General features: G+C 39.8%; 1 protein-coding gene across 4 annotated transcripts; it reads right to left on the bottom strand.

The window, feature by feature from the left end:
* Window positions 1-12,759: 12,759 nt before the first annotated feature.
* Window positions 12,760-21,114, bottom strand: LOC105206374 (ribonucleoside-diphosphate reductase large subunit). 4 transcript variants are annotated; one of them, XM_039447704.1, is made up of 8 exons: window positions 20,876-21,114; window positions 20,616-20,799; window positions 20,224-20,533; window positions 20,005-20,144; window positions 19,473-19,858; window positions 19,205-19,404; window positions 13,175-13,349; window positions 12,760-13,006 (listed from the first exon to the last, which is right to left on the bottom strand). In XM_039447704.1, exons 5-8 carry the CDS (start codon window positions 19,648-19,650, stop codon window positions 12,873-12,875), a joined length of 687 nt encoding a protein of 228 aa, XP_039303638.1. In that variant the 5' UTR covers window positions 19,651-19,858; window positions 20,005-20,144; window positions 20,224-20,533; window positions 20,616-20,799; window positions 20,876-21,114; the 3' UTR covers window positions 12,760-12,872. The 4 variants fall into 4 exon arrangements, with proteins under 4 accessions (XP_039303638.1, XP_039303636.1, XP_039303637.1 ...); XM_039447702.1 differs by having other exon boundaries at window positions 19,977-20,144; window positions 20,616-21,114; XM_039447703.1 differs by having other exon boundaries at window positions 20,041-20,144; window positions 20,616-21,114.
* Window positions 21,115-24,840: the final 3,726 nt, after the last annotated feature.

The following is a 24,840-nucleotide window of genomic DNA, read 5'->3' as shown; positions in this document are numbered from 1 at the left end:
CCCAAAGAATCCCCCTTCCCAAACTTCTTCGTCGAAGAAGAAGAAAAAGAAGAAGAAGAAAAAGAAGATGGGAGGGCAGGGGGAAGGCCAGGGCAGACCCAGGGGTGTAACCCCGGGAGAAGCCAGCTCCCGAGGATCGGCCAAGATGACAAAAATTAGGCTGCCGACTACGGCGGCAGTAACGGTCACCTGCGCCGACCCGGGAGCGTACGCGCAGGTCCCCAAGACCGCAAGAGAGAAGGTTGACCTTGTCACCCTTGGGATTGAGGACCTGCGCCCCCGCAGGTCCATAACGGGTGCCCTGATACTGGAGCTCAGGGGCGTAGACAACGGCACCAAGGCCGACGCCCTGGCCGAGGGTATTAGGGCAGCTAAACGACCGTGACGATGTCACGGTAGCTCGACTGTGTAAGACGGTCAAGCTACGTTTGACTGGCCTGGACAATTCAGTCACCTCCAGCGAAGTGGCTGAGGTCCTGAGAGCCATCGGAGGATGCTCCCACCACGATCTCAAAGTGGGGGAGATCCGCATGGCTCCCCCCAATGGGCTGGGCACCTGTAGGGTGCGCTGCCCCGCGAAGGCGGGAAAGACAGTCTTGGCCGCCCCCCGAATAAGGGTGGGCTGGTCAAGTTATCGTGCGACACTGCTCCTTTCGCGGGGACAGCAGTGTCACAAGTGCCTAGCTTCGGGACACGTCCAGGCCAAGTGCAGCAGCCGGACTGATAGATCCGTCTGCTGCTACCGATGTGGGGGCATTGGCCACTTGACCAAAGCCTGTACGGAGAAGGCGGGCTGCCGGATCTGCAAAGACGCGGGTAAGCCCGCCGAACACCGAATTGGCGCTAAGGGGTGTCTTGCCAATAAGGCTCAAAGAGCACCCCCGAGCGCGGAGGGCCAAAAGGAGGGAGGGTCGACAACAACGTCGACTCCACCCCAGACCGCGGCTCCCGAGGTAGAGGCAGAGATGGAACCTTCTCTCACACAAAGGGAGAGAAGAAACGAAGGTGAAAACGCAAATAATTGCGTCGAGATGCAGGAGGTAGAGGAGCCTCGAGAGCAATCAAAAAATGCCTCGTAGGCTCCTCCAAGCCAACCTTAACCACGCCAGGGCTGCACAAGACATGCTTGTCCAGTGCCTGGCGGAGGTGGGTGGCGGGCTGGCCATCGTCGCCGATCCGTATAGGATCCCCGAGGATAACCCCAACTGGGTTGGGGATCCTTTTCTTTTCTTTTGTTTACGAAAAGAAAATGTTACGACATATCCCCGGGGGAGGCTTGGTGGTTATGTGGGCCTCTCCCCCGACGGCGACGTGCCGTCGAGGGCCTACCCACTAAAACCTCTCCGGGTGTCCTGCCCTGGTCCATGACTGGGGGGCTCCGGGAACGCGTGCAGCATACTTCCGGAGCCCCCCGGACCCGGTCGGCCTGGGCTGAGTCGGCGCGCCAGGTGCGCCCTAACCTTGGACGCACGTGGTCGGGCTTGAGGGCCTGTCTGCCCTAGGTCGGGGAGGGGAACACCATCCATCCCCGCCTCTTCCCATGGTGTTTTGGAGGTAAAGCCCGGGGCTTCCGCCGTAACCCCGAGCCTCTTCGCATCGCGTTGACGGCGGCGCGGCCCTTCTTCCTACTCTGGGGGGAAAGAGAGAGAGAAAACCCTTTTTTCTCCCCCGCCCCGGCGAGGCAATGGGGGGGGAGCGACTTTGCGTTATGTCGCAGGGTTGCTCCCTCCGGACCGTCAGGTCGGGTCTGCCTCGCCGAGCTCACTAGTGTGAGGCGCCCTCCTCCCGCGATTGCGTGTCCCAAAAGCGGGGCTAGCAGCTGTAGGGGCGGAGGGTCGCTTCCTATCCCCATTGGCGTTGTCGTTTTCCTCCTCCTCAATTGTGGGCAGGAAGGAGGCGACCGCTAATCAATTGGCCCGCCGCCTTTTAGCAGACAGGCCGCGGGGGCCCGGGGGGCAAGCCTTCTTCTTCTTCGGGGCGGCCGGGGGGGAGCCAAGGTGAGTCATGGCCCCCGTCTCCGCTGCCCCTATCGTAGTTGTATACGCCGGGGGGCATGCGTCCCCCGAGCCTCCTCTCTCTTACTTTTCGACCACCTACTTCTGCCGCATTACTTGCTCACAGAAGGAGGAGACCGCAACCCATGCTCTCTCCCTGCTGACCATCTGGCTAATTATGGCCCGCAGGGAGAGGTCGTCACCAAGGGAGAGGTCGTCACCTTCTTTTCTCAGGATTCCGCGCAGCTCCTCCCACGCTGGACAGTCTTCCAGCGTGTGCTGCGCGGAGTACCGATTTGCCTCGCAGTGATGGCACTGTGTTGTCGGCTTCTTATGTATCCTGCACAGGTACTCACCAAAGCAGCCATGCCCGGTGAGCACCTGTGTCGTTCGGTAGGACAAGCTGCCCCAAGGGCGGCCCACCCATTCATCCCAGTGGGGTAGGACGGCCTCCAAGATCCGAGATCCTGCCGCCGGCGGGTCGTTGACAATGCTCTCTCGCCAAGCTCTCATGGCCCGCCGGCGTGCTCTCTCTCGTAGTAGCGCGGCGACCCTGGGGGTAAGCACTCCTTCCTGCAGGCGGACGGCCTTAGCTCTGGCGTATGACCATGTCAGAGCGTCGGCCGTGAATTCATTCGCGGGGAGCCCCGCCAGTACCACGGTCGCCGCGCTAGGGGCGGTGCGGTACGCGCGGACAATCTTTCGTGCCAGCCGCCGCTGCACTGCGTGCAGCACGTCTTGTATGCGGCGGCTGGTTAGCGCCTCGCATAACCAGACTGGGGCTCCATACAGAGCCCCAGCCATGGCCGCGTAGGCGTACGCGCGTCTCGCACTGACTCTCGGACCTCGGAGGTTGGGCATCAACCTCCGGAGGGCGTCCATCCTCCTGCCCAATCGCTGGGCCAGTTTGTCGAAATGCTCGACAAAGGCCCAGCAACCGTCCAATAGCAACACCAAATATTTTAGGGTTGCCTCCACTCGGAACCGGGTGTTGTCCATCCGGACGAAGGCCCGGGGCGGTACCCGGGAGGAGCCATCATGGAAGAAGATGGCTTCCGTCTTCTCCGGGGCCACCCTCAAGCCCAGGCTCTTGATGGAACCGACGACACAGTTCACTGCCCAATTGCCCGTGGCAATCGCTATCACACAGGAGACTCCCCCGGCCACCACGAACGTGTCGTCAGCGTATCCGACGACGTGGCAGCCGGGGGGGAGGGCCCCGCGGAGCACTTTGTCGTATGTTGCGTTCCATAGCAGGGGGCCCAGTACCGACCCCTGCGGAACGCCACACGACATCTCCCTCCGCTGCTGGAGTCCGGTTTTGTCCCGGAACTCTAGCACCCTGTCCCGGAAGTAGTCCCGAACGATGGCAACAAGATAGGGCTGCAAGTGAAAATGCTTCCTGAGCGCCGCCACTACCTCATCCCAAGGGATACTATTAAAGGTTTTGATGATATCCAGGGATATCGCCAACGCCTCCTTCCCGTCCCCCGTGATGGACTCCGAGAAGGATCGGACCTGTCGTATTGCGTCGACGGTCGATCTTGCCTCTCGGCATCCATACTGTCCGGGGGACAAATCGGGACCAATCCGGGACATATGCCGGATGATGCGGGTGCTGATAATACGCTCAAATATCTTACCCGCATCATCCAGCATACAGAGGGGCCTATACGCGGAGGAACTCTCCGCTGGCTTGCCCTCCTTTTTAAGGACAAGCCGGGCCCTCTTCCACCTCCTGGGGAAAGTTCCTTCTGGGAGGCACTTCGTGTACAGGCCACGAAGTGCCTCCCCGATAATCGGTGACGCCCGGGCCCAGACCTTGGCGTGTATTCCGTCTGTCCCGGGCGCCTTGGCCTTTCTTCCTTGGATGCGGACGAAAGTCGCGGCCATTTTGTGTCTGGACATCTCGAGTTCCTCGGATCATCCTGCGGGAAGGCCGGTCTTCTCCGGTATGTCCCTCCCCCTGGTGGGGAACAACTTATTCACCACCTTTCCGAGGAACTGGGGGTCCAGCTTCTCCGAGACTGGGAGCGCCCATGGGCGGAGCCTTTTCATCACAATTTTATAAGGCCTCCCCCATGGGTCGCGGTCCAGTTCGGAGAGCAGCTCGTCCCAGGCCGCGGCTTTCGCCCGCGCAATGGCGGTCCTCAGGGCCTTCCTGGCTTCCCCGAAGACCGCCGCCGCGCTGTTCAACGCATCCTCCGTGCCCTGCCGATTGGCGCGCGTGTGTGCCCGCCTGGCGGCCACGGTAGCCCGCCTCAGTTCGGCGAGCTCCGCGTACCACCAATAGGCGGCACGACGCGCCATTGGTTTGCTGCTGGGCATGGAGGCGTCGCATGCACGCGACATCATCTCGCATAGGCGCTCCGCCTCCTCCTCGGCTCCGGGGTCAGCTCCTCCCTCCGGCCAAGTGGAGCCGAGGAGACTGACCTCGAGGGCTTCGGGATCGAATTTCTTCAGGACTCATCGCGTTTCAGCTCGTTTGCAGCGGCGTTGCTCACGCACTTTCGCGGGGGTGGGAGACCAGCTCCATTAAGATAAGTATGTGGTCAGACAATTCTTCCAAGGAGCCGGCCTCCACAGTCCATCCTTTGACCCTGTTAAAGACCCCGGGGGAGGCCCATGTCACATCGACAATGGACTCCCCCCGTGCCCCCACGAAGGTGCTGACCCGGCCCCGGTTCAAAAGGACCAGGCCGAGCCCCGCCGCAAAATCCAGGGCGAGACGGCCCCTGGTGTCTGTGCGAGGAGAGCCCCAAGCCTCAGCGTGGGCACTGAGGTCTCCCCCCACAACGACAGGCCTTGGAGAGCGACTAAGTATGTCGCTCTCCATGCCATCTTGGGCCACCTCGTACCCCCCCCCTTTTTTGGGGGACCCTCCTCCGAGTCCGAGAAAGACACAATAGGGTTTTTCGTGCCTCGAACGCTTCCTGCTGTGCTCCCATGTCCTCGCTCCCTGGCCTCGACGTCCATAAAGACGTCCTCGTCCGAGGGCAGCGGAGTTACGGAGCCAACCGATAGGGAGGAGTCGTCTCTCCTAAGGCCGGACGGTCCGACTTCGGCTCCTGGCCCGGTATTTACCACCCCGGCACTGCAGCTAACAGGCTTCCTGCCCTTGTTGCAGGCCGGGTCCGGTTTAGTGCCGGAAGTACTCCCCTTCCTGTCTTTTTTTGAGGGCAGGAAGTTTCCCAGCGTAAGCGGGGGTTTCCCATGGGCCAATACTATGGCCCATGTCCTGGGGGACCTGGGGATCGGTCGAATCGAAGAGTTCGAGCCCCCCGGCCCCAGTGCTGGATCCCATCCTATATATGGTGGCGTCCCTCCCCTCCGTGGGGGAGACGTCACTTTTAAGGTCCAGGGGGATGAAAAATTCCTCATTCCTCCCGGGCTACCCCGCGAGCAAGAGCTCCGCCTCTGCATCACACCTCGAGAGGGTGATCTTCGGCACTTTTTGAGTATTATTTTTCGCGGAATTAGACATGATGAAAAGTATCCCACTCCCCGTGACGGCTGCACCGACCGGCGTATTTCTCACTCCACCCCAATACAAGTATTGAGGAGAAGTGCCCTGGGTACTCCCAGGGGGTCGGCTTATGACGCGGGCCGTGAATGAGCATCCGGTGCGCAGGCCTCCAGCCCCTTACACACCCATACGGAGGAGCCATCAAGGGCTCACCCCGTATAGGTTTTCAGGGGTCCCCCGCCTCTGACAGCGGGGGCACTGTCACGGGTGGCGCCACCCGGGGGGCCCCACGAACGGGTCGGGTAACAAAAGCAACGCCCCTTCCGCACCCTAACCGCCGTGGCGACCAGCACGTCCTCCCAGGGTAAAACAATCCCCTGGGGGGACAAGACTCCAGCCCGAAACCCGCTTCGGAAGGGACGCCGTCGCGGAATGCCAGGCCAGCCAACACCGCCCCGGGCCCCGCCTCAGAATACTTCCGAGCGGCCCCGGAGCCAGTCCAGCCCGTAATCTCGGAGAGAGTTTCTCGCGATGTGCGCGCTGGATCGTCCTCCACTGTTCCGACCCTGCCCGGAATAATTTCGGGCGGCCCGGAAACAGCCCAGCCCGCTAGGTCCGGTTAACACCGGGGTCCTAGCGGCCCGTCGCGTCCGGTTGGGAGCGGCGAGGAGCTCCGTTCCGGGACAAATCCCTATACAGAAACCCCTCGCCGCTGTCCGTACGCGCCCTCGGCCCTGCCTCGGAAAAGTCCGAGCGGCCAGAGGGCCGCCCCGACCCGATGCATCGGAGAGGATTTCCCACGATGCACTCGCCGGGACACCCCCACCGCTCCGGCCCTGCCCTGAAATACGTCCAGGCGGCCCGGAGACGGCCCAGCCCGGCGGGTTAGGTAACACCGAGGTCCCGCCGGCCCGTCCTACCCTTTGAGGAGCCAGCTCTCTCCGTGCCAGGACGCGAGCCGTGAAAACGACACCGTCCCCAGACACGAGAAACACCAGCCCCTCCGTCTCTCGTGCCCGCCGCGCCAAAGACGCCTTGGGCACCGCAATTGCCTTTCGGAGGAAGGCAGGTGCCTTCCCGGTGACCTCTTAGATCCTCTATCTCTCCTCGCCCGAAGGCGACTCGAGGAAGAGGGAGCTCCCTCACCACGTCAAAGTGGGTCACCATCGAGGGGGCGTCTGCGGCTGCCTTACAGCCGGCGAGAAGAAAGTCTCCTTCACCTCCGCCGCCTCCGTCGGTCGCTTCTGCCCCCGGCTCTTCTCCTTTCGAGGAGCGAGTGCTGGGGACGTTGGAGCGGCTGATGGCGACGGTGGAGGGCCTGGAGAGGCGCCTGGCGCGGGTGGAGAGGGGGGCTGTTCCGGCCGCTGTCCCCACCGACGCCAGGGGCAAGAAGGAGAAGAAAGGAAAGGGGGAAAAGGGGAGTGCGGGATTGTATTTTTATTCTAGATTTCTTCGATCCTTTCTCTTTCCTTCCTTTCGTTTTACATTATTCTATTTCTCCTCTTTTCTTTATTTTTATTTCACTTTTTCAAACAACTTTACTAAAATAGATAATATTGCTTTCAAGAGACTTTTATTTTTATGACAAAAATATCATAATATAATGTAATATTTGCCCATTATTTAAAAAAAACTTTAAAGTGATATTTAAGTGATATTTTAATTTTACATCATTTTTTATTTTTTATTTTATATCATCCTTATATTATTATTTCATCCTTTATTTAAAAATCTTAACCTTCTCCAACACCTTCAATTCTTTTCTCTTTTCAATTTTATTTTCATTCTAAACTTCTTCGATTCTTCCCTCTTCCATCCTTTCTTTCTGTATTATTCTATTCCTCTTCTTCTCTTTATCTTTATTTTACATTTTTAAAAATCTTTACTATAATACATAATATTATATTCGAGAAATTTAATTTTTATGACAGAAGATATCAAAATATCAAAATATCATGTAATATTCGCTCATTATTAAAAATACTATTAAATTTGTATTTAAATGATGTCTTAACTTTATTCATATTTTATTTAAAATCATTATCTTCTCCAACACCTTCAATTCCTTTCTCCTTTTAATTTTATTTTCATTCTAGACTCCTTCGATCTTTCCTTCCTTCCGTTTTACATTATTCTATTTCTCTTCTTTTTTTTATCTTCATTTCACATTTTTAAACAACTTTACTAAAATAAATAATATTTATTAGAGAAACTTTTATATTTTTGACAAAAAATATCATGTAATATTTGCCCATTATTTAAAAAAAAAAATTTTAATTGGTATTTAATTAATGTCTTAATTTTATTCATCCTTGATTTAAAGATCTTAACCTTCTCTAACACCTTCAATTTCTTTATTCTTTCAATTTTATTTCTTTACTACACTCTTCCGATCCTTACTTCTTCTCTTTTCCTTTTGTATTTATTCCTCTTTTTTTTTAATTTTACTAAAATAGATAGTATTCTATTAGAGAAACTTTTATTTTATGACACAAAATATCAAAATATCATGTAATATTAAAAGAAATCTTTAAACTGGTATTTAATTGATGTTTTAATTTTATTCATTTTTTATTTACAAATCTTTCCAACGCCTACGATTTTTTTTCCTTATAATTTAATTTAAATTCTGAACTCCATCGACTCTTCCTTTTTCTTTGCATCTGTTTCATATTATTCTATTCCTCTTTTTTTCTATATTTTTATTTCGCATTTTTAAAAAACTTTATTCAAATAAATAATATTCTTTATTAGAGAAACTTTAATTTTTATGACACAAAATGTCAAAATATCATGTAATATTCGCCTATTATTTGAAAAAACCTTTAAACGGCTGTTTAAACGATGTCTTAATTTTATTCACCCTTTAAATATCTTAACTTTCTCCAACACCTTCAATTCCTTTCTTCATTCAATTTTATTTTCATTCTACACTCCTTCGATCTTTCCTCCTTTCTTCCTTTCTTTTTATATTATTCTATACTTCTTCTTCTCTTTTTCTTCATTTCACATTTTTAAGAAACTTTACTAAAATAGATAACATTCTATTTAAAAAAATTTGATTTTTATAACACAAAATATCACATGACACTTACCCATTATTCCTTTATTTAAAAATTTTTAAATCTTTATCTTTTCCGCCTTCTCAAATTCCTTTCTCCTTTCTGTATTAGTCCCATTTCAAAACTTTTACTCCTTCCTTCCTTTTATCATTAATTATTCTTGTCCTTTTTCTAATCCATACTCACAATAATAATGTTTGTACACAAAAGAGCGTTTTAGTAACAATACTATATTAAGTGTTAAATGAAATTGCTATCTGAAAATAAAGTACAACACAAAGTATCAATTTTTTATAATAATAGTTTTTACAACCGTAAATAAGAACGTGTAGTAAAACTTAACTGAAACAATCATAAAGTCGTCCAAAGGAAAAGAAAAATCTTTAGACGCTGTCACGTATTTTTATCTCACGCCGGAGAGCAGCGGCGAAATACGCGATCAAACACCGGAATTACGCGCGAGACACGCGTGAGCGACGATAGAACCAATAGATACCACCAATCGCGAATTTGGGCGCCAGACGCGATTATACCGGTCGCGTCGCCGGGTACACTATTTAACGCTAGACGCGGATGCACACCACGCGATAGCTTCTCAGAACGAAACACGTCGCTCGCACGCGGCCAGCTAGCTCCTCTAACCAGTAGAGGGGCGGGGTAGCGGAGACAGGGACGAAGCGGCTCTCTTACTGGAGGAGACGGGTAGGCGAGAAATCAAGCAAGATCAGGCCGATATAACAGACAGAAATAACATGTATTGTAGCATATGACAGAGACAGAGTAGAGCCAAACACGAAGAAATTGTCAGTCGAAGCAAGCAAAGAACGGAAAAGATGAAGAGAGTTGACGAAAACGAATAAGCGGAACGCGAAAATTTTCTTAAATACTACAATGCTTACGCTAGCGGCGCGAACAACGGCGGTTGGTCCCGCGCGGAACGAGACAGCCAATCACGCGCGCTCGGAACAGCGCGGCGAGAACACACTCGTCGAACTTTCGCTAACGGACAGTAATTAACTCAAAAGCAATACAACCAAAGATACCCGGTGACAATGCCGTCGTCGCGGTCACGATGCACAATTCTCTCGAAGACGCGCGACACGACAACGCACCGATAACGCGGGCGGTCGTGTGATCACGACCGTAACACGACTCGCGCACGTGCGCGAGGGCTTTGCGGCTTCCCGGGAAGCCGGTCGTCCGCGAGCTTCTACGGCGGGACAGCCAACGTACCCGCGGCAGCCGACAGCTGGGTGCCTCGACAAGGTCTCACGCTTGAGGTGGAGAGCCGACCAAACACTAAAAAGGTGCGTTCTATCGCCACGCGGCGGACGCACCTGCACACTAACCCAATGGCTCCACCTCAGAGCGCGAGTCAGCCGGCACCGGCAGCTCGTGGCTTTACACCGTCTCTAGAGGGTCACCTCGACGACGATCCTGTCCTCCGTTGGTCCCGTGGACGTCTCCGCAGGGATCGCCAGGCAGGGCACAGTTCCGATAGCCAAAATCCGGTAGCTCGCTCGCCGATAACACTCGCTTGGATTCGTCCCGCACGCGCTCAGTTCGCCGGGTTGCACGCAAAAGCCAAGAGGATCGCGTTCGATGCGCGATCGATGAGCGCTACCCCTCCCACAAGGTGCGCGATATCCTTGCGCCCAGCGGCGCGGCCTATCAGCGGCCGCCCCTATCTAGCCGTGACGTCACGGCAGCGCAGTGTCGGGTCTCCGCAGGTGTCGTGCGGTCCCCGTCGGCATCCTACATCCTCGTCGTTCTTGTCGTCCTCGCGGACGACAGCAGCAGAATTTCTCCAGCGGCGACTCTTCGCCGCTACCCTCCTCGATGGACAGCCGGCATTCGACGGCCCTCGTCCTGGCCGTTCGTCCGCCCCAGCCTGTCCATCAGCCGTGCCATTCGCGAGCCTCCTTTGCGTGGCGCTTATCTGTCGCCACGTCTGGTCTCGTCCTCCTCTCCGTCGGCGTTTTCCTGTGCGCCGGCCCTGGACGATCGCCCTCTCCCTTTCCTGTCGCGGTCCGTCTCCCTCGCCGCTGCTGGTCCTTCGGCGGCGTTTGTCGAGGTACCCGCGGTTACATGTAATAAGCCGCGGATAAATAAATGAAATCAATACGCGCCGCAGTCCCGCCGGAGATTTCGCTCTCTCGCTGAGTGCCCGACCCGGTCTTACGCGCCTCCTTGCGCTATGCTCTGGCGGAGGACGAAGTGGCGAGGCAGATAAAGCTGCCACGTCACAACGCATAAAACAGAACCAATACAATAATAAATTTGTAATAATTAATTTGATAAAATATTAATATTACACTATTAACCTCTTGACGCATGTAACAGTTATTACCCCGTCGCACGTTAAAACGCAAAACGTCATTAACATCATCGGCGAAACTCACGCGATGATCTCGACTCTCTCGATCACGCCAGCCAGCCAGTCTTGTCCTAAAAATGAAATATAACACAAAGTATTCACGTACTTAAAGTATAATACTTACTTTCTGTATATGAGAAATGAAAATGTGTTATTGAATTCAAAAAACTTATCTGAGACACGTTCGTTGACAGCAACACCAGCAATTATACGTATATAATATTGATAATTTGTGACCACGATGCGATACGCGTTGCAAACTTTCACAATTCACACACGACGCAACGACAATTTGTATACCGGAAGAACGTACACATTTCTTCTCGCCACTAACCTCGCGCGCGTGCACACACCACTTAACCCCGCCGCATGTCAAAACGCGAAACGTCATTAACATCATCATCGGCAAAACTCACACCACGATCTCGACTCTCTCGGCCAACCAGCCACAGCCAATCGGCATCGCGGAAAGCGGTCAACAATAAACTGCGATAAATGCGACCGCGAACGCACTTCACGCATTTTCATCTCCTTAGGAGACTAGAATAACACAAACGCGCGCTAAGCGCGCGCCATTTATTTAATTTCATGTTTACATATAACTAAATATAAATAATAAGAATTTCAAAAATTATACATTCATGATTAAGAATAATACAGTTCACGATGACAAATAACAGATCATGTTCTTGATGACAGATTATGAATAAATAAAAATAGAATATGATTTGATTTATTATTACCCTATTAATAGATAATGTTTTTTAAATGTTATAATATATATATTCTTTATTATAATGTCTTTTAAATATTTAAAAAATATTGTTTCCTGATAGGATAAATGTCTCTAAAATTATCATTAATAGTAGTATACCCCAGATAACATTTTGCGAGTGAACGTCCAGCAAATCACGCGCAAAAGAGATTCCTACAACGCCAGCAAAACCTTATCCAACTGCATCGTCACTTAAGCAACAAATCGCCAGCAAATTTTGCTTGCAACACTCTCGTCAGAAACATGTGAGATGCATGTCAAATCAACAAGCAATATGCATATATATTGTGCAAGCAATACGCTAATAACATGTGCATGCAATATGCGTATAATATATGAAAGCATCACGCACAATATGCTGGCGATTTGTTGCTTGTATAATAACGCACTAGGACAAGATTTTGCTTGCGCTATAGGACTCCTTTTTGCGCGTGATTTGCTGGACATTTACCCCAAATGTTTTCTAGATTATTTTCCAAAATGAGACGTGCTATACAAATGGTAATGTAAGGACATATATGTACTTATTTACCATATTATATATATATATATATATATATATATATATATATATATATATAAGACGTTATATATATATATATATATATATATATATATATAATAAGACGTTATATATATATATATATATATAATAAGACGTTATATATATATATATATATATATAATATATATATATATATACATATATATAGTCTTATTATATGTATAATTTGGCAAATAAGTACATATATGTCTTCACATTACCATTCGTATAGCAATTACACATATACATGTATGCATATACATATAAATTGTTATTCAAATGCTATAAGGGCATATATGTAGATATAATATACACATTTGCTATATTATATATAAATAAAATATATGATATGGATAAAATCCAGAAAACATTTTGTGTGTGTGTGTGTGTGTGTGTATATACTCGTATATGTAATAGATGATAAGCTACAACAAAATCAAATCACGTATTCTTATATAGTATGCATTTTTATTCTTTAATTAATCCAATAAAATTTGATATATACGTAGTTCTTAGATAATAATTTGTAATACAAAAAAGTATATGTATTTTTATTCTTTAATTAATGTAATAATAAAAAAATTTGATATTAGTTCTTAGATGAAATATTGAAATACAAAAAGTTAAATTTAAATGGAAAGTTTCAATAAGATTTCAGATTATATTGTGTTGTTCTCTTGTATTCATACGCTGCTGATGTCGATGCCTTTGTTTGGCTGATCGTAAGGCTTCTGATACATAAAATTTAAATTCTGAAAGTGTTAATTCAAAATGTGTAGAAGCAGCATCTAAAAATAAAAATAGTTATTGTTAATAATTGTTTAGTTTATATAATTAGTCAATGAGTGAGAAAGAAAGAAGAAAAGAGATACAAAATAAAAAATATATATTTTAAATATTAACTGTACTGACATAATATATAAATATCGAACTGACATATAATATAAATATCGTACCATGTAAAGCATCTATAACTCGTAAATCTGATAATTTTTCCTTTGTAGAACGGTTATTGTTGTCCTTGCCCGTCCATGTAAACAATGAGGCTGAATTTGGAGTAAAAATTTCTTTAAATGCCAAATATATTACGTCTCTTATATTTCTTCCTCCAATGGATGCAAGATACTGTACCTATATTAATTTGACAATATGAAATAATTTAATTAACTCATTTATAACATAGGATCAACTAATAATATGTACCATTTGTATATATTTTGCATCATTTGACTGATTGAATTCCAACACTTCTTCAATCGTTTCGAATGGAATTACTTTTGGTTTTATAGGTCTTTTATTTACTCTTTGATTCGAACGTTGATTTATCATCCTATTAACAAAAAAGTTAAATAAAATATTAAATATTCGATGGCTTTTACATAAAATCTTTGTTATCCTCTACGTTAATTTACAAATCTTTTATTATGTGCTGTAATATTTTTTTAAAAATTTTATACTATTATTTTTTATTTAAACTAAATCCTCATAAAAAAGTGACGTGTGAAAAGGTTATGAATAATTTTGTACGAGTCGTTACAGAGTGATTATAAACGTAATTTTTTAATATTATAAAATAATAAAAAGACATTTTTCGTTAAAATCATGTTAAAATATAAAAATTTTACTTTTGCTTTGAAAAAGACAAACTACTTTTTAATTGTAAAAAAATTTGTATTATTACCTAATTTCTGTCATGGCATTATTTATGCATTCCGTTACTTGTGTTTTTATAACATTTATCAAATCAGTATTTCCATGAGGAGGAATCATATTCTGATTAAGATTAGGATTAGACGTATATGTATTGTTAGAATATGCATTAAAATTCATATTGTGATGAGTTGCTGGAGCTGATAGCAAAGTTAATGATGGCTGGGATTTACGTGTTAATGACGATGATGATGATGGAAAATCAGATAATGGTTGTAAATTTGAAGATGAGCGTTCATTTCTTAAAGAATGTTGAGATGTCCTACCAATTGCAGAAATAATAGAAAATGAAGATGTGATTACTGATGTTTCTGGTAATTGAGACATCGAAGAAGTATAAACAGGAGATGAAAACTGAAATGTTGAGGTTGACGCTGCATTCGTCAATGTGGAAGTTACATAGGTTTCATTTAAATTTTGATTTCTTAATGATACTAAACACTGATTTGTTGGTAATACTGAAGAATTTGATTCAGATTGAAGTGGGAACGATTGCAGAAAATGTGGACGTGCATCACATACTGGTTCATGTTGAAATATTGTTGATTGAGCAAATTGTTGTGTTGGAGAATTAGACAGCAATAGCATTGATGAAGATGTAGGTGCGCAATTATTTAATGATGGCATTATTACTGATGATGTCAGAGGTATTGTAGAATCCGTATAAGATAAATGAGTTGTAACAGTTGGACACAATGTTACAGATGTTGCTTGAATAACTTCAGAGTTGCTATTATTTGATTCCTTTTCATGCAATTTTTGAGTGTCATATTCTGATATATGATCTCGAATATCGTTAATATCATCAATAATAGATATTTTTTCTGTTTTCTTTTGATGTCTAATTGCTTCTTCATCGTCAGAAGATGCAGTTGTTTCATAACGTGAAGGTTTTTTTATGTACTCTCTCCTAGGTCGTTTGTTCATATTGAATTATATCTACAAAACAATATTGCATATAAAAAAAATAATCTCACTATTAATTAAAAAAATTTTAATTTTAATAGTATAATTCAATTAAGGCTACATATCAAAACATCCTCTACGAGAAAAATTTCACTCGATATAATATAGTACACGTTATACGTACTATATATTTCAAGTAAAATTTTTTTCGGAAAGTACGTTTTGGAACCTGCCCTAAGTATATAAGTATAAAAATATATGTAAATATTATATAAATATAAATTGCATAAATATGTAAAAATTATATGAAAACAACATTCAAACATAAAGTAAATGTGTGAATATGAAACATGACATGCATATTTTATGAATATTTTAATAATTAATGATTTATGTATATGAGGATACAAAGTGATAACTCAGCAGAGTAATAGAGGATTGTGGTTTTATTGAAAATGTTTAAACATTAAAAAATTGAAAACGAGCTATTTACGTACTTTAAAAAGCAGTATGTCTATAAAATTCTTTTATTGATAAAACTACATACTGAAAAAATGAAATTGTATCTTTTCTTTAACTCTACAATTTATTAATAATTGAATCTTGAAATATATAATATAAACAGATTTAAAAATAGAATATCATAAATTAGTTTCCGCCATATTTTATGCAATATTTTATTTTGGTATGTATTTTGACAAAATGTTTATTTTGTTATGAGCAATCTTATTTGTACATGTCCACGCAGTGATTTTAATTCTTTCCCTCGGAAAATTTTCCAAACTGAAAAGTCAGCACTTTCTACATGCTCGCAGTTCATGATTAATGAAACGAATATAGCTTATTGGTCATTACGTTAATCATGGACTGTGAGTATTAAGAAAGGTGATCACTTTTCAATTTGTAAATTTTTCCGAGAGAAAGAATTAAAATCATTGGATGTACACAATAACGATATTAATTTTAAAAATTAATAGACAAAGATGTTTTTTGAATAAGTATGTAATTGTAATATCAAATTAAATACTTTTGCAACAGGATACAAATTGTATTAAAAGCATTAACTAACAATTGACAGTAATGTAATTAATTTAATAACAGCATCAATAAAACAAATTTGATTAAACATTTTAAATATTTCATTAAACAACATTTTATAAAAATAATATTTATTTTATTTGTTATTGTTATTCAATGAAGACGACTAATTTTATTTAAATTATTAAAAATTCATAGTAGCGATTATGTACGTAGAAATATCAGAATTTATATCAGTACTATCAATGTTATCATTTTCAATATTATCCATTTGAAAAAATGGCATTCTGTAACATTTTGTTAAAACATTTGTAAAAGGAACGACTTCATTATCATATAATTCTGAACAAATAAAAAATCCTACTTCATGAGATAAAATTCCAACATCATAGAAATGTTTAACATACTTGAATTTTCTTACAATCAAAAAATATTGTTCATCGGAAGATACTAGAATATTTTGAATCAAACAAATTGATTTACATTTCAGAATACAACAGTTATTGTTAAGACGTAGACTAAGGGTCATGTTATTGAATTCCAATTTTTTATATTGCTTACAATGAAGAAACATTAAATCTTGATTTAATGGTCCAGATTCATGTAATTGTGACACTCGAATGTTATTATTAAGTGTTCGTCTTTCATAAAATATAGGTTTCTCAGAATATTCAGCCATTCTTCGAATAAATTGTTGTAAAGAAAGATGTGGTTTCCTAATAAATTTTCTAATAAATGGTATTTTGTTCTCGAATGGAAACGTAGAAATAGTATCTAAGACTCCAAATGTTCTGACATCTTCCGTTAAATGTAACAGACCATGAATATTGTACGAGACAAAATCTTTACCATAAAGATTTTCACATAATTTTACAAATTTTTTTAACGCAATTTCTGAGAAGTCTAACAATTTTTTAGAATATGTTGGAGATATTAATACGCGTATTGAGGCATGAAGTAATAAAAAGTGTAAATAAGCATTTTCTTGTAATATTCTATTTAACACAACAGGACTTGTATATAATAAGAATTGCCGGAATTCAGTTGCTTTATAATCTTTCCAATCTTTCAAAGATCTTGGCAGTCGAGAAAATTCCACTGGACAATATTTTCGCAATTTTTCCAATCTTGATGATACCATATCAATATGTTTACAAGAAAATTTAACTGATTTTGTAAAGTTTCCAACCATCTATGCCTTGCAAAGTCTTCTTACCTAGACAAACTAAGTGCATGTAATCAAAAGGTACTTGCGATACTATGTTCAAAGGAAATTGTAACAAAGGACTAATTGTATCACTACTATGATGATTTTTATATAGCCATTGTGCATATTCATTATCAGTACGAGATTTATGATTTACACCAAGAAAAGACATTGATCCATTAATATAAGTTCCTGAAACTTTACATTTGGAGCAAGGGTTGGTAGCATTATGACCTTTATGATTTAAAATAAAAGCTCTGGCTGGAGCATCGGCTATAAAACTTCTATAAATTATAGGTATTACTTTATTTTGAAATATAATGCCTTTATTAGAGGAAATTGTTCGTACTTCTTCAAGAAAATATTTAAAAAATTCATTTGAATCTTTAGGTTTTTTTATGACCTTTATATATTCCGACAATTCCAGGGCTATTATCTATTATATTACAAACTCGAAATTGAATTGGCCAAATTTGAATTTTTCCACTACGATGTAATTGTGCTCCATCAGTGTTAATGTCTATCTCTAAAGAAGATGGAATTACCTGAGAATACATATTAGATAATTTTGTAATAATAGATTTTTCAAAACCTATATGAACGTATTCTCCATCCTCAAGTGTAATAATGTCTGCTATACTAGAGGGAGTTTTCAAAAGAGTGCGCATATCCTTAGGTAGACAGGAAAAACAGGAATGAGATCTTAAAACATTTAATATGGCATTTCCCTGAACATGAGTTAAATTAATTTCAACAAAAGTCGAAGCTAATTGTTTCTGGAAATTGTCAACAAATTCAAAACTGTCATTGTCAGTGTCACATTCTTCATTATCATCAATGTAATCGCAGTTATTAAATTCATTTTCAGAATCTGTTTCAAAATTTGTTTCAGAATCTGTTCCTTCCTTTATTTTATTTATTTCAAATTGGAATAACTGATTATTGGAAGAATAATCTAAATCTAAATGTGAAGATTTATTACATATTGTATTCTCTGCTGAATTGATATCATGTGTTTTCCTCTGTTTTGCTATGTTATCGTGGTCATGTTCTTTCATTCTTTTCTCTATTCGCTGTTGTTGACGAATAGAAAGACTGTGGAACGGTTTGTTTGGTGGTCGGCCAACAAATTTTTTCATTATGAATTGTATATAATCTATATAAATATAAATAGGTATAAATATTGCTATACATTATTTCTACATAAATAGGGAATATTTATATACATTATAATTCTTACATATAAATTCCAGTGAGAAATGATAATGGAATTGACGTCCATTCGATGTCAAATCCATTATTAATGTTCTCATTGGAATACACATAAAGTCCAAAATCGAATAATAAATAATATTTTAAAGATTTGAGCCAAATTTGAACTTTATATTGTCTAAGATCTTTGGAAAAGATTTTTAGTATTATACTTACTAAAAAAGTAACTGCAGATGTTTATAATTGAATCAAACTTTTATATGATCATTTATGCCCACTCTGTTACATATATAAATTATATACGCATTTATTATCGCTGTTTTATGACTCCGTAGAGAGGATCTATGCAGATTGCAGACTGGATTGTACGTAGGACATTTCCCGCGTGACAAGAGACGACCATATAATTGGTATAAGCAAACATCGGATGCGTCTAAAGTTCTAAAGCCGGCATAGCAACTGTGGGTGCGTTCCGTTTCACGCATAATGCGTGCGATGCATCGTTTATCCTTGTTCTTCAGCGAACGTTAAACAAAGATATATGCGCATCATGTATGAAACGGAACGCACCCATAGGCAGCTCTGCGAAGCGATTGTATGTACACGATTGGTTGTTTGCGGATGTAACAAATGACATTTAACTTGATTAGGCAAGCTGATTTGCCAGTTTGAACGCGCACAATAGTTGGTTATACATCAATTTGGCCGCGTTAGCGCGCTCTTTTTTAAAGTATAGATAATACAGTTTCCAATTATTATTATACTTTAACTAATAAAATAATCTTTTTTATATGCAATATTATTATATTTATTAGAAATAACGGTACAATTGTTATCATATAAAAATATTAATTTTACCATGCAAGTTTATGCATGTCTCTCCGATTTTTAACATAATTAAGATAATATTTACCTTAAAAAACACAATTTTATTGACTGGATTGCCTTCATCTGACTCGTAAGGACCTTTCTCAGTAATTGTTTTGTAACTTGCTTCTAGAGCGCCATAATAAAGAATCTCAAAAATTTGAACCTTGAGTTCCTTAGCTTTGTTACTTTGAAATAGGTATCTCATCAAAATCAACGCATCTGCTAATCCTTGTACACTAATACCTAGTTTTAAAAATGAATGTTTAAAACAGCAATATATAGAATACGTGAATTATGTATAAGTAGCTTACCGATAGATCTGTGTGTATCACATGATAATTTCACCTCTGGCAGAGGATAAAAATTATCGTCAATCTTATCCAAATTATAGGTGACAAATTTCGCCACTTCCTTAAGTTCATAAAAATCTAAAGTTCTCTTAGTAGAATTCACAAACATGTTGACAGCGATTGAAGCTATGTTACACATGGCATTTATTGAAACTTAAATATTGAACTACTTCAGTAGAGAAACTGCTGCATTCAATTGTACCCAGATCCTGATGATTCAATTTGCGATTACAATGATTTTTAAAAACTATATGTGATACTCCTATTTCAAATTGTACTTGAATGATGAGGAACCTTATCAACTCCCTGACTTTAACTTGTCTTCGAGAACATGTCCTTTTTCATATCTAAAATGACAGAAACATGATTTTCATATATAAATATGACAGAAATGTATTTTTTTCTTAAAATATATAAGTTCAAGTAGTGTAATTTTCAATAATATTAAAAATACGTATCAATTACTTTGTATATAAAGCTTCAAATTTATCACCTCAGTTATTGATATCCTTGCATAAATATTTCGTACCTCGTCTTAATCTTTCACCTAACATGTGTGTTAAACCAAATGGCTTCTGAGATGTCGCAGGTTCTATTGTTTCCGAAGCAGTAGCACCTTTCAGCGGAGATAACCTGATGAGCAAGATATTTGTGAAAAATTCAAATTATTATGTAGAATATCTCAGCTTCGAGTATATTAACTTTTACTCACATATTTGCAGACTCATGTTTGTCGACTGAGTCGTTAAGTTCGTCATGTGGCGCACGATGAGAATTGTCTAATAACCGCTCTCCACTTGTTCTTTCACAGCTGCCAAATCAGTTTCGAATCCTTGATGCTTCCTTACCAGTGCTTGACTCGCTTCTAAATCTTGGCCGTAGTCGTCCGAGCTGTGAGCCGCTTCCTTCTCCTGTATCCAGGAGATGGTTTCATCAGCTATCCTATCAAATATGTGAATCTGCTTGACACCTGCCAATGCGTCTTGTGAGCTTATTGGATGAATACAAATCGACTATTATGTCTGTGTAAGATAAAAGATATTAATAATAAATTATATATTAATAAACAATGCAATATGAATATTTAATACAATAATGTCTCACCACTAAGAAGGACCTTCTTTTCTTAAATCCTGTCCAGATTTTTATCATGACAGCGTAATAGCTGTGAACGTAATTCTCACTGGTACTCCACACTGGTCAACCCAAAAAGACAATCGACAATTCCTCAATTTAATTAATGATACCAAGTAATTTGTTCTTCCCAGGAATAATCCAGTCAACAGAGCTGCATAAAAGACCGTGTTGCAGTAACACAGGTAGATGGTCTCGAGCGGTTGCATACACTAAACAATTAACCTCACCGCATGTTAATGACCGCGCACCAGTGAGCGTGATTTTCACTGTACGTGGTCAACCCAAAAAGATCTTGTCTCGAGCGGTTGCACACACCACACATACTTATCCCGTACGTTAATGATCGCGTACCAGTGAAAATTACGCTCACTGGGTACGCGGTCAACCCAAAAAGACTTGTCTCGAGCGGTTCACACACCACGCACCTCACCGATCTCAATCGACTCGCCCATTATTACACGGACTCGTCCACGCCAGCCGACCAATCGGCATCGCAGAAAGCGGAAATGCGACCGCAAAAAAGCTTCACGAATTTTCACTAACTTTTTTATTTAAGATATTTATCAAAATAAAGAAATATAAATATTAATGTACTTTAGCGTTGTCTCTTACCTAATTACACATTTATTAAAAAAAGTAATATTTTTTATTTCATATAAACTTAATTTAGAAATAAAATATTAAATTATTTAAAACAATCCATATATATTATTATATTTGAATAACTCCAAAAACTATAATTTAAAAAAATTACTTTCTAATAAATTAGTCGTTTACAATGTTTTCAAAATTAATTTTTAATTTATTTTAATTTAATCTTATAACTTTTAACTAAAATAAGTTTTACGTTCATGTAAATTTTATTTTAACATAATAAAATTAATTTGAAAAATTATTAACTTTAATTTTATATAGTTACCAAAGCATATTAACCTATAGTTTTTTTTATTTATCTAATCTTACAAAAAAATCTACTCATATGGTATTTATTTATTGATCTCATAAAAACTTCCAAGTGCGCACATTTTATTAAATTGTTTTTTAATAAATTTGTGGAGTACGTACTTTACATCTATTGAAAGAAATAAAAGATACATAATTTAATTAGAGGTTTTTCTTATTAATCCGAGTATACTGTGCGAATATTGTACAATAATACAATTAAAAATCACGAATTGACAATTTTGAATAATTGCGTTAAGATGATACGTAGAATAAAGCAGTTTTGACAAACTAAAATCTCTAATATTTGTCAACAATTAGATAAATTTAAATTTGAAATATAAATATTTTACAATTATTAACAAAAACGTACCGTTTGATTATTTTTTTTATTTAAAAAGTTACCATGCTGAATGTATAATATTTCATACGACAATATTTATACATTATAATTTAGGAATAATTTTGCATTTTTGTAAACATTTATTTGGATTAATTAATTATATTTCTAAATTTGATTTATTTAGACTCAAGTTTTATATTTTAATAGTTTGGAAGTCATACAAACAATGTGCGCACATCGTTCGTATAATTGGCATACGTCTTACATGTTTATAACAAGAGTATTGCGCGCAAAGTTTGCTGGCGCTATTTGTTACCTATATAATAGCACATTAAAACACAGTTTTGCTTGCACAATATGAATCGTTTTTGAGCGTGATTTGTTGAATATTTACACGCAAAATACTTTCTGGGAAGTTATGCACTATGTTGTCAAATTACGAGCAAACGACTAGCAATATGTTAGCCATCTGCATGTAATTTGCCAGTACATGGGACAATACATGAGCTAGCCACTTGTAAGCAATATATACGATGTAACACGTTCTACGAACAAAACGCATGCAAATCTGTTACAAAGTTCGCATGCATATCGCGCGCAAAATTTGCCAGCAAGAAATGTTATCTGGGACGTTAATATCACATTCTTGTAATTAATACCCATATGTACAACTCTTTTATGTTTTTTATATAACCAAAATCTACACAAAATTTAAAATTTAAACATGTTATAATTATTTAGTTTATAATTATTTAATATACAATAACGTTTATACTTAGCACGTGATATGATTGCTTTTTTGTATTAAAAACAAATATTATACACAAGTCATCAACTTCTAAACACACGAGATTATCATATCTCAATAACTTTTGAATCGATCAAATTCAAAATACTCTCAAACAATGGGTAAAGTTTTGTAATGAAAATGTTTTTATATTTTCTATCCTTGTTCGTTGGACAGAGATATCACAATGAAAAATTCACTTTTAAAATTTTATTTTCTGAGATATACGTGGTCATTAAAAAAATTTTCTAACTTGTGTTTAATTGCATTCTTAATTTCTTTTGTCCTTTATTTAAAAATCTTCGCATTTTTGAGTCTTCTTTAATTTTTTTCTACTTTCTACTTTTTTCCTATTTTACACTCTCACAATTCTTCTTCCTTCTTCCTTACATTATTTCACACTTAAAATTTTCACTACAAAAAATTATGTCCGGTTAATGAAATAGTAATTCTTAAAACACAAAATATTAATATACCATGATATGCATCCTTTATTAAAAAAACCTTCAAATTTGTGTAAAATTACATTCTTAATTTCTTTCGAATTTTATTTAAAACTTTACCTTCTCCACCTCCTTTAATTACTTTCTGCTTTCTATTTTTTACTTATTTTACACTCACAATTCTTTCTCCTTCTTTCTTATATTATTTCATATCTCTCTGTTTCTCTACCTTCATTGCACATATTTTAAAATCTTTACTAAAAGAGATAATGTTCGATTAAAGAAATTTTCATTTCTGTAACACAAAACTATAACACAATATGATATTCAACCATTATTAAAAAAATCCTCAAACTCGCGTTCAATTGCATTTTTAATTTCTTTCGTTTTTTATTTACAAACTTTTACCTTTATATAATATAGGTATTCAAACATTATTTTATTTTACATATATTGAGTGTTGTACAAAAATTACAAATTTATAAAATTTTAATTAACTTAAGAGGATGCTATAGTGACCGAAGAACTTCCTCGACGTCGGCATTGCAGATTATTTTTCGAGGGAGACCAGGCTATCGCTCTTTGTCCAACGCATAGATCTGTCTTTGTTTTTCGATTATTTCGCCATCTGCGAAAAGACCTATCAACTACAGCCACTGTTCTTCTTGCCATCGTTTACGTGCGCTAAGCGAAATTTGGACACGTACAGCTGTTCACCTATTAAACTTTTTTGTTAGGTTGTTGACTGAAACGATACACAGTCAGTGTTGTTTGTTAGAGTTTTCTGAAGTCCGCCCTGGTCTCATTTTATACATACGAGCTACAGAACGTCAGTAAATAACAAAAATTAACCTTGGTTAACAGATCCACGAGTCGAAAATAAATGAATTTTCAACTTTTTGATCGATTTTCTCATAAAATTTACCAGAGTAGACTTTGTTTTGGTGCGTACTTTTATTTTGCAAAAGGATTTTGTGATCTGTAAAGCCAATTCAAAAATTAATGAACACTGTAATGGTCGGTAATTCCCGTCAGTATAGCATTCTCTTAAGCAAGTTAAAATAGCATATTAATTTTCTCTAAGATACAGATAAAAATATTTGTGGTTTTTAAAAAGGTTGAATTTTTTTCAATTGGATTTTATAAATTCGCCATTTATATCTTTGTGTTTTTGGAACTCATTGAGCTAGAATTTTATTAATACATTTGGGTGCTTGCATTTTATTATTTATAAACTTTTTTTAATAATTTTAGGATTTTAAAATATTAAATATTAATTGTATCAATAATTATTTAATTACTTACTTATTTTATTACTCCTTTCTTTTTTTTATTTCACATGTTTAAAATTTTCTTTACTAAAATAGGTAATATTTTATTAGTAAAACTTTTATTTTTATGACATAAAATATCAAAACAGTATGTAATATAGGCCTATTATTAAACAAAAGCTTTAAACTGATGTTTAATTGATGTCTCAATTTTATTCATTTCTTATTTAAAAATCTTAACTTTCTCCAACACCCTTTCAATTCCTTTCTACTTTCAATTTTATTTCCATTCTACACTCCTTGGATCTTTCCTCCTTTTTTTTATTATTATTCTATTCCTCTTTTTTTCTTTATCTTTATTTAACATTTTTTAAGAAATTTTACTTAAATATATATTTTATTAGTG

The sequence above is a fragment of the Solenopsis invicta genome, chromosome 1 (assembly GCF_016802725.1).
Source record: "Solenopsis invicta isolate M01_SB chromosome 1, UNIL_Sinv_3.0, whole genome shotgun sequence".
In the NCBI taxonomy this organism is placed as follows: Eukaryota; Metazoa; Arthropoda; class Insecta; order Hymenoptera; family Formicidae; genus Solenopsis; species Solenopsis invicta.
The sequence above is the reverse complement of the archived record's forward strand: the minus strand, read 5'-3'. Positions and strand labels throughout refer to the sequence as shown.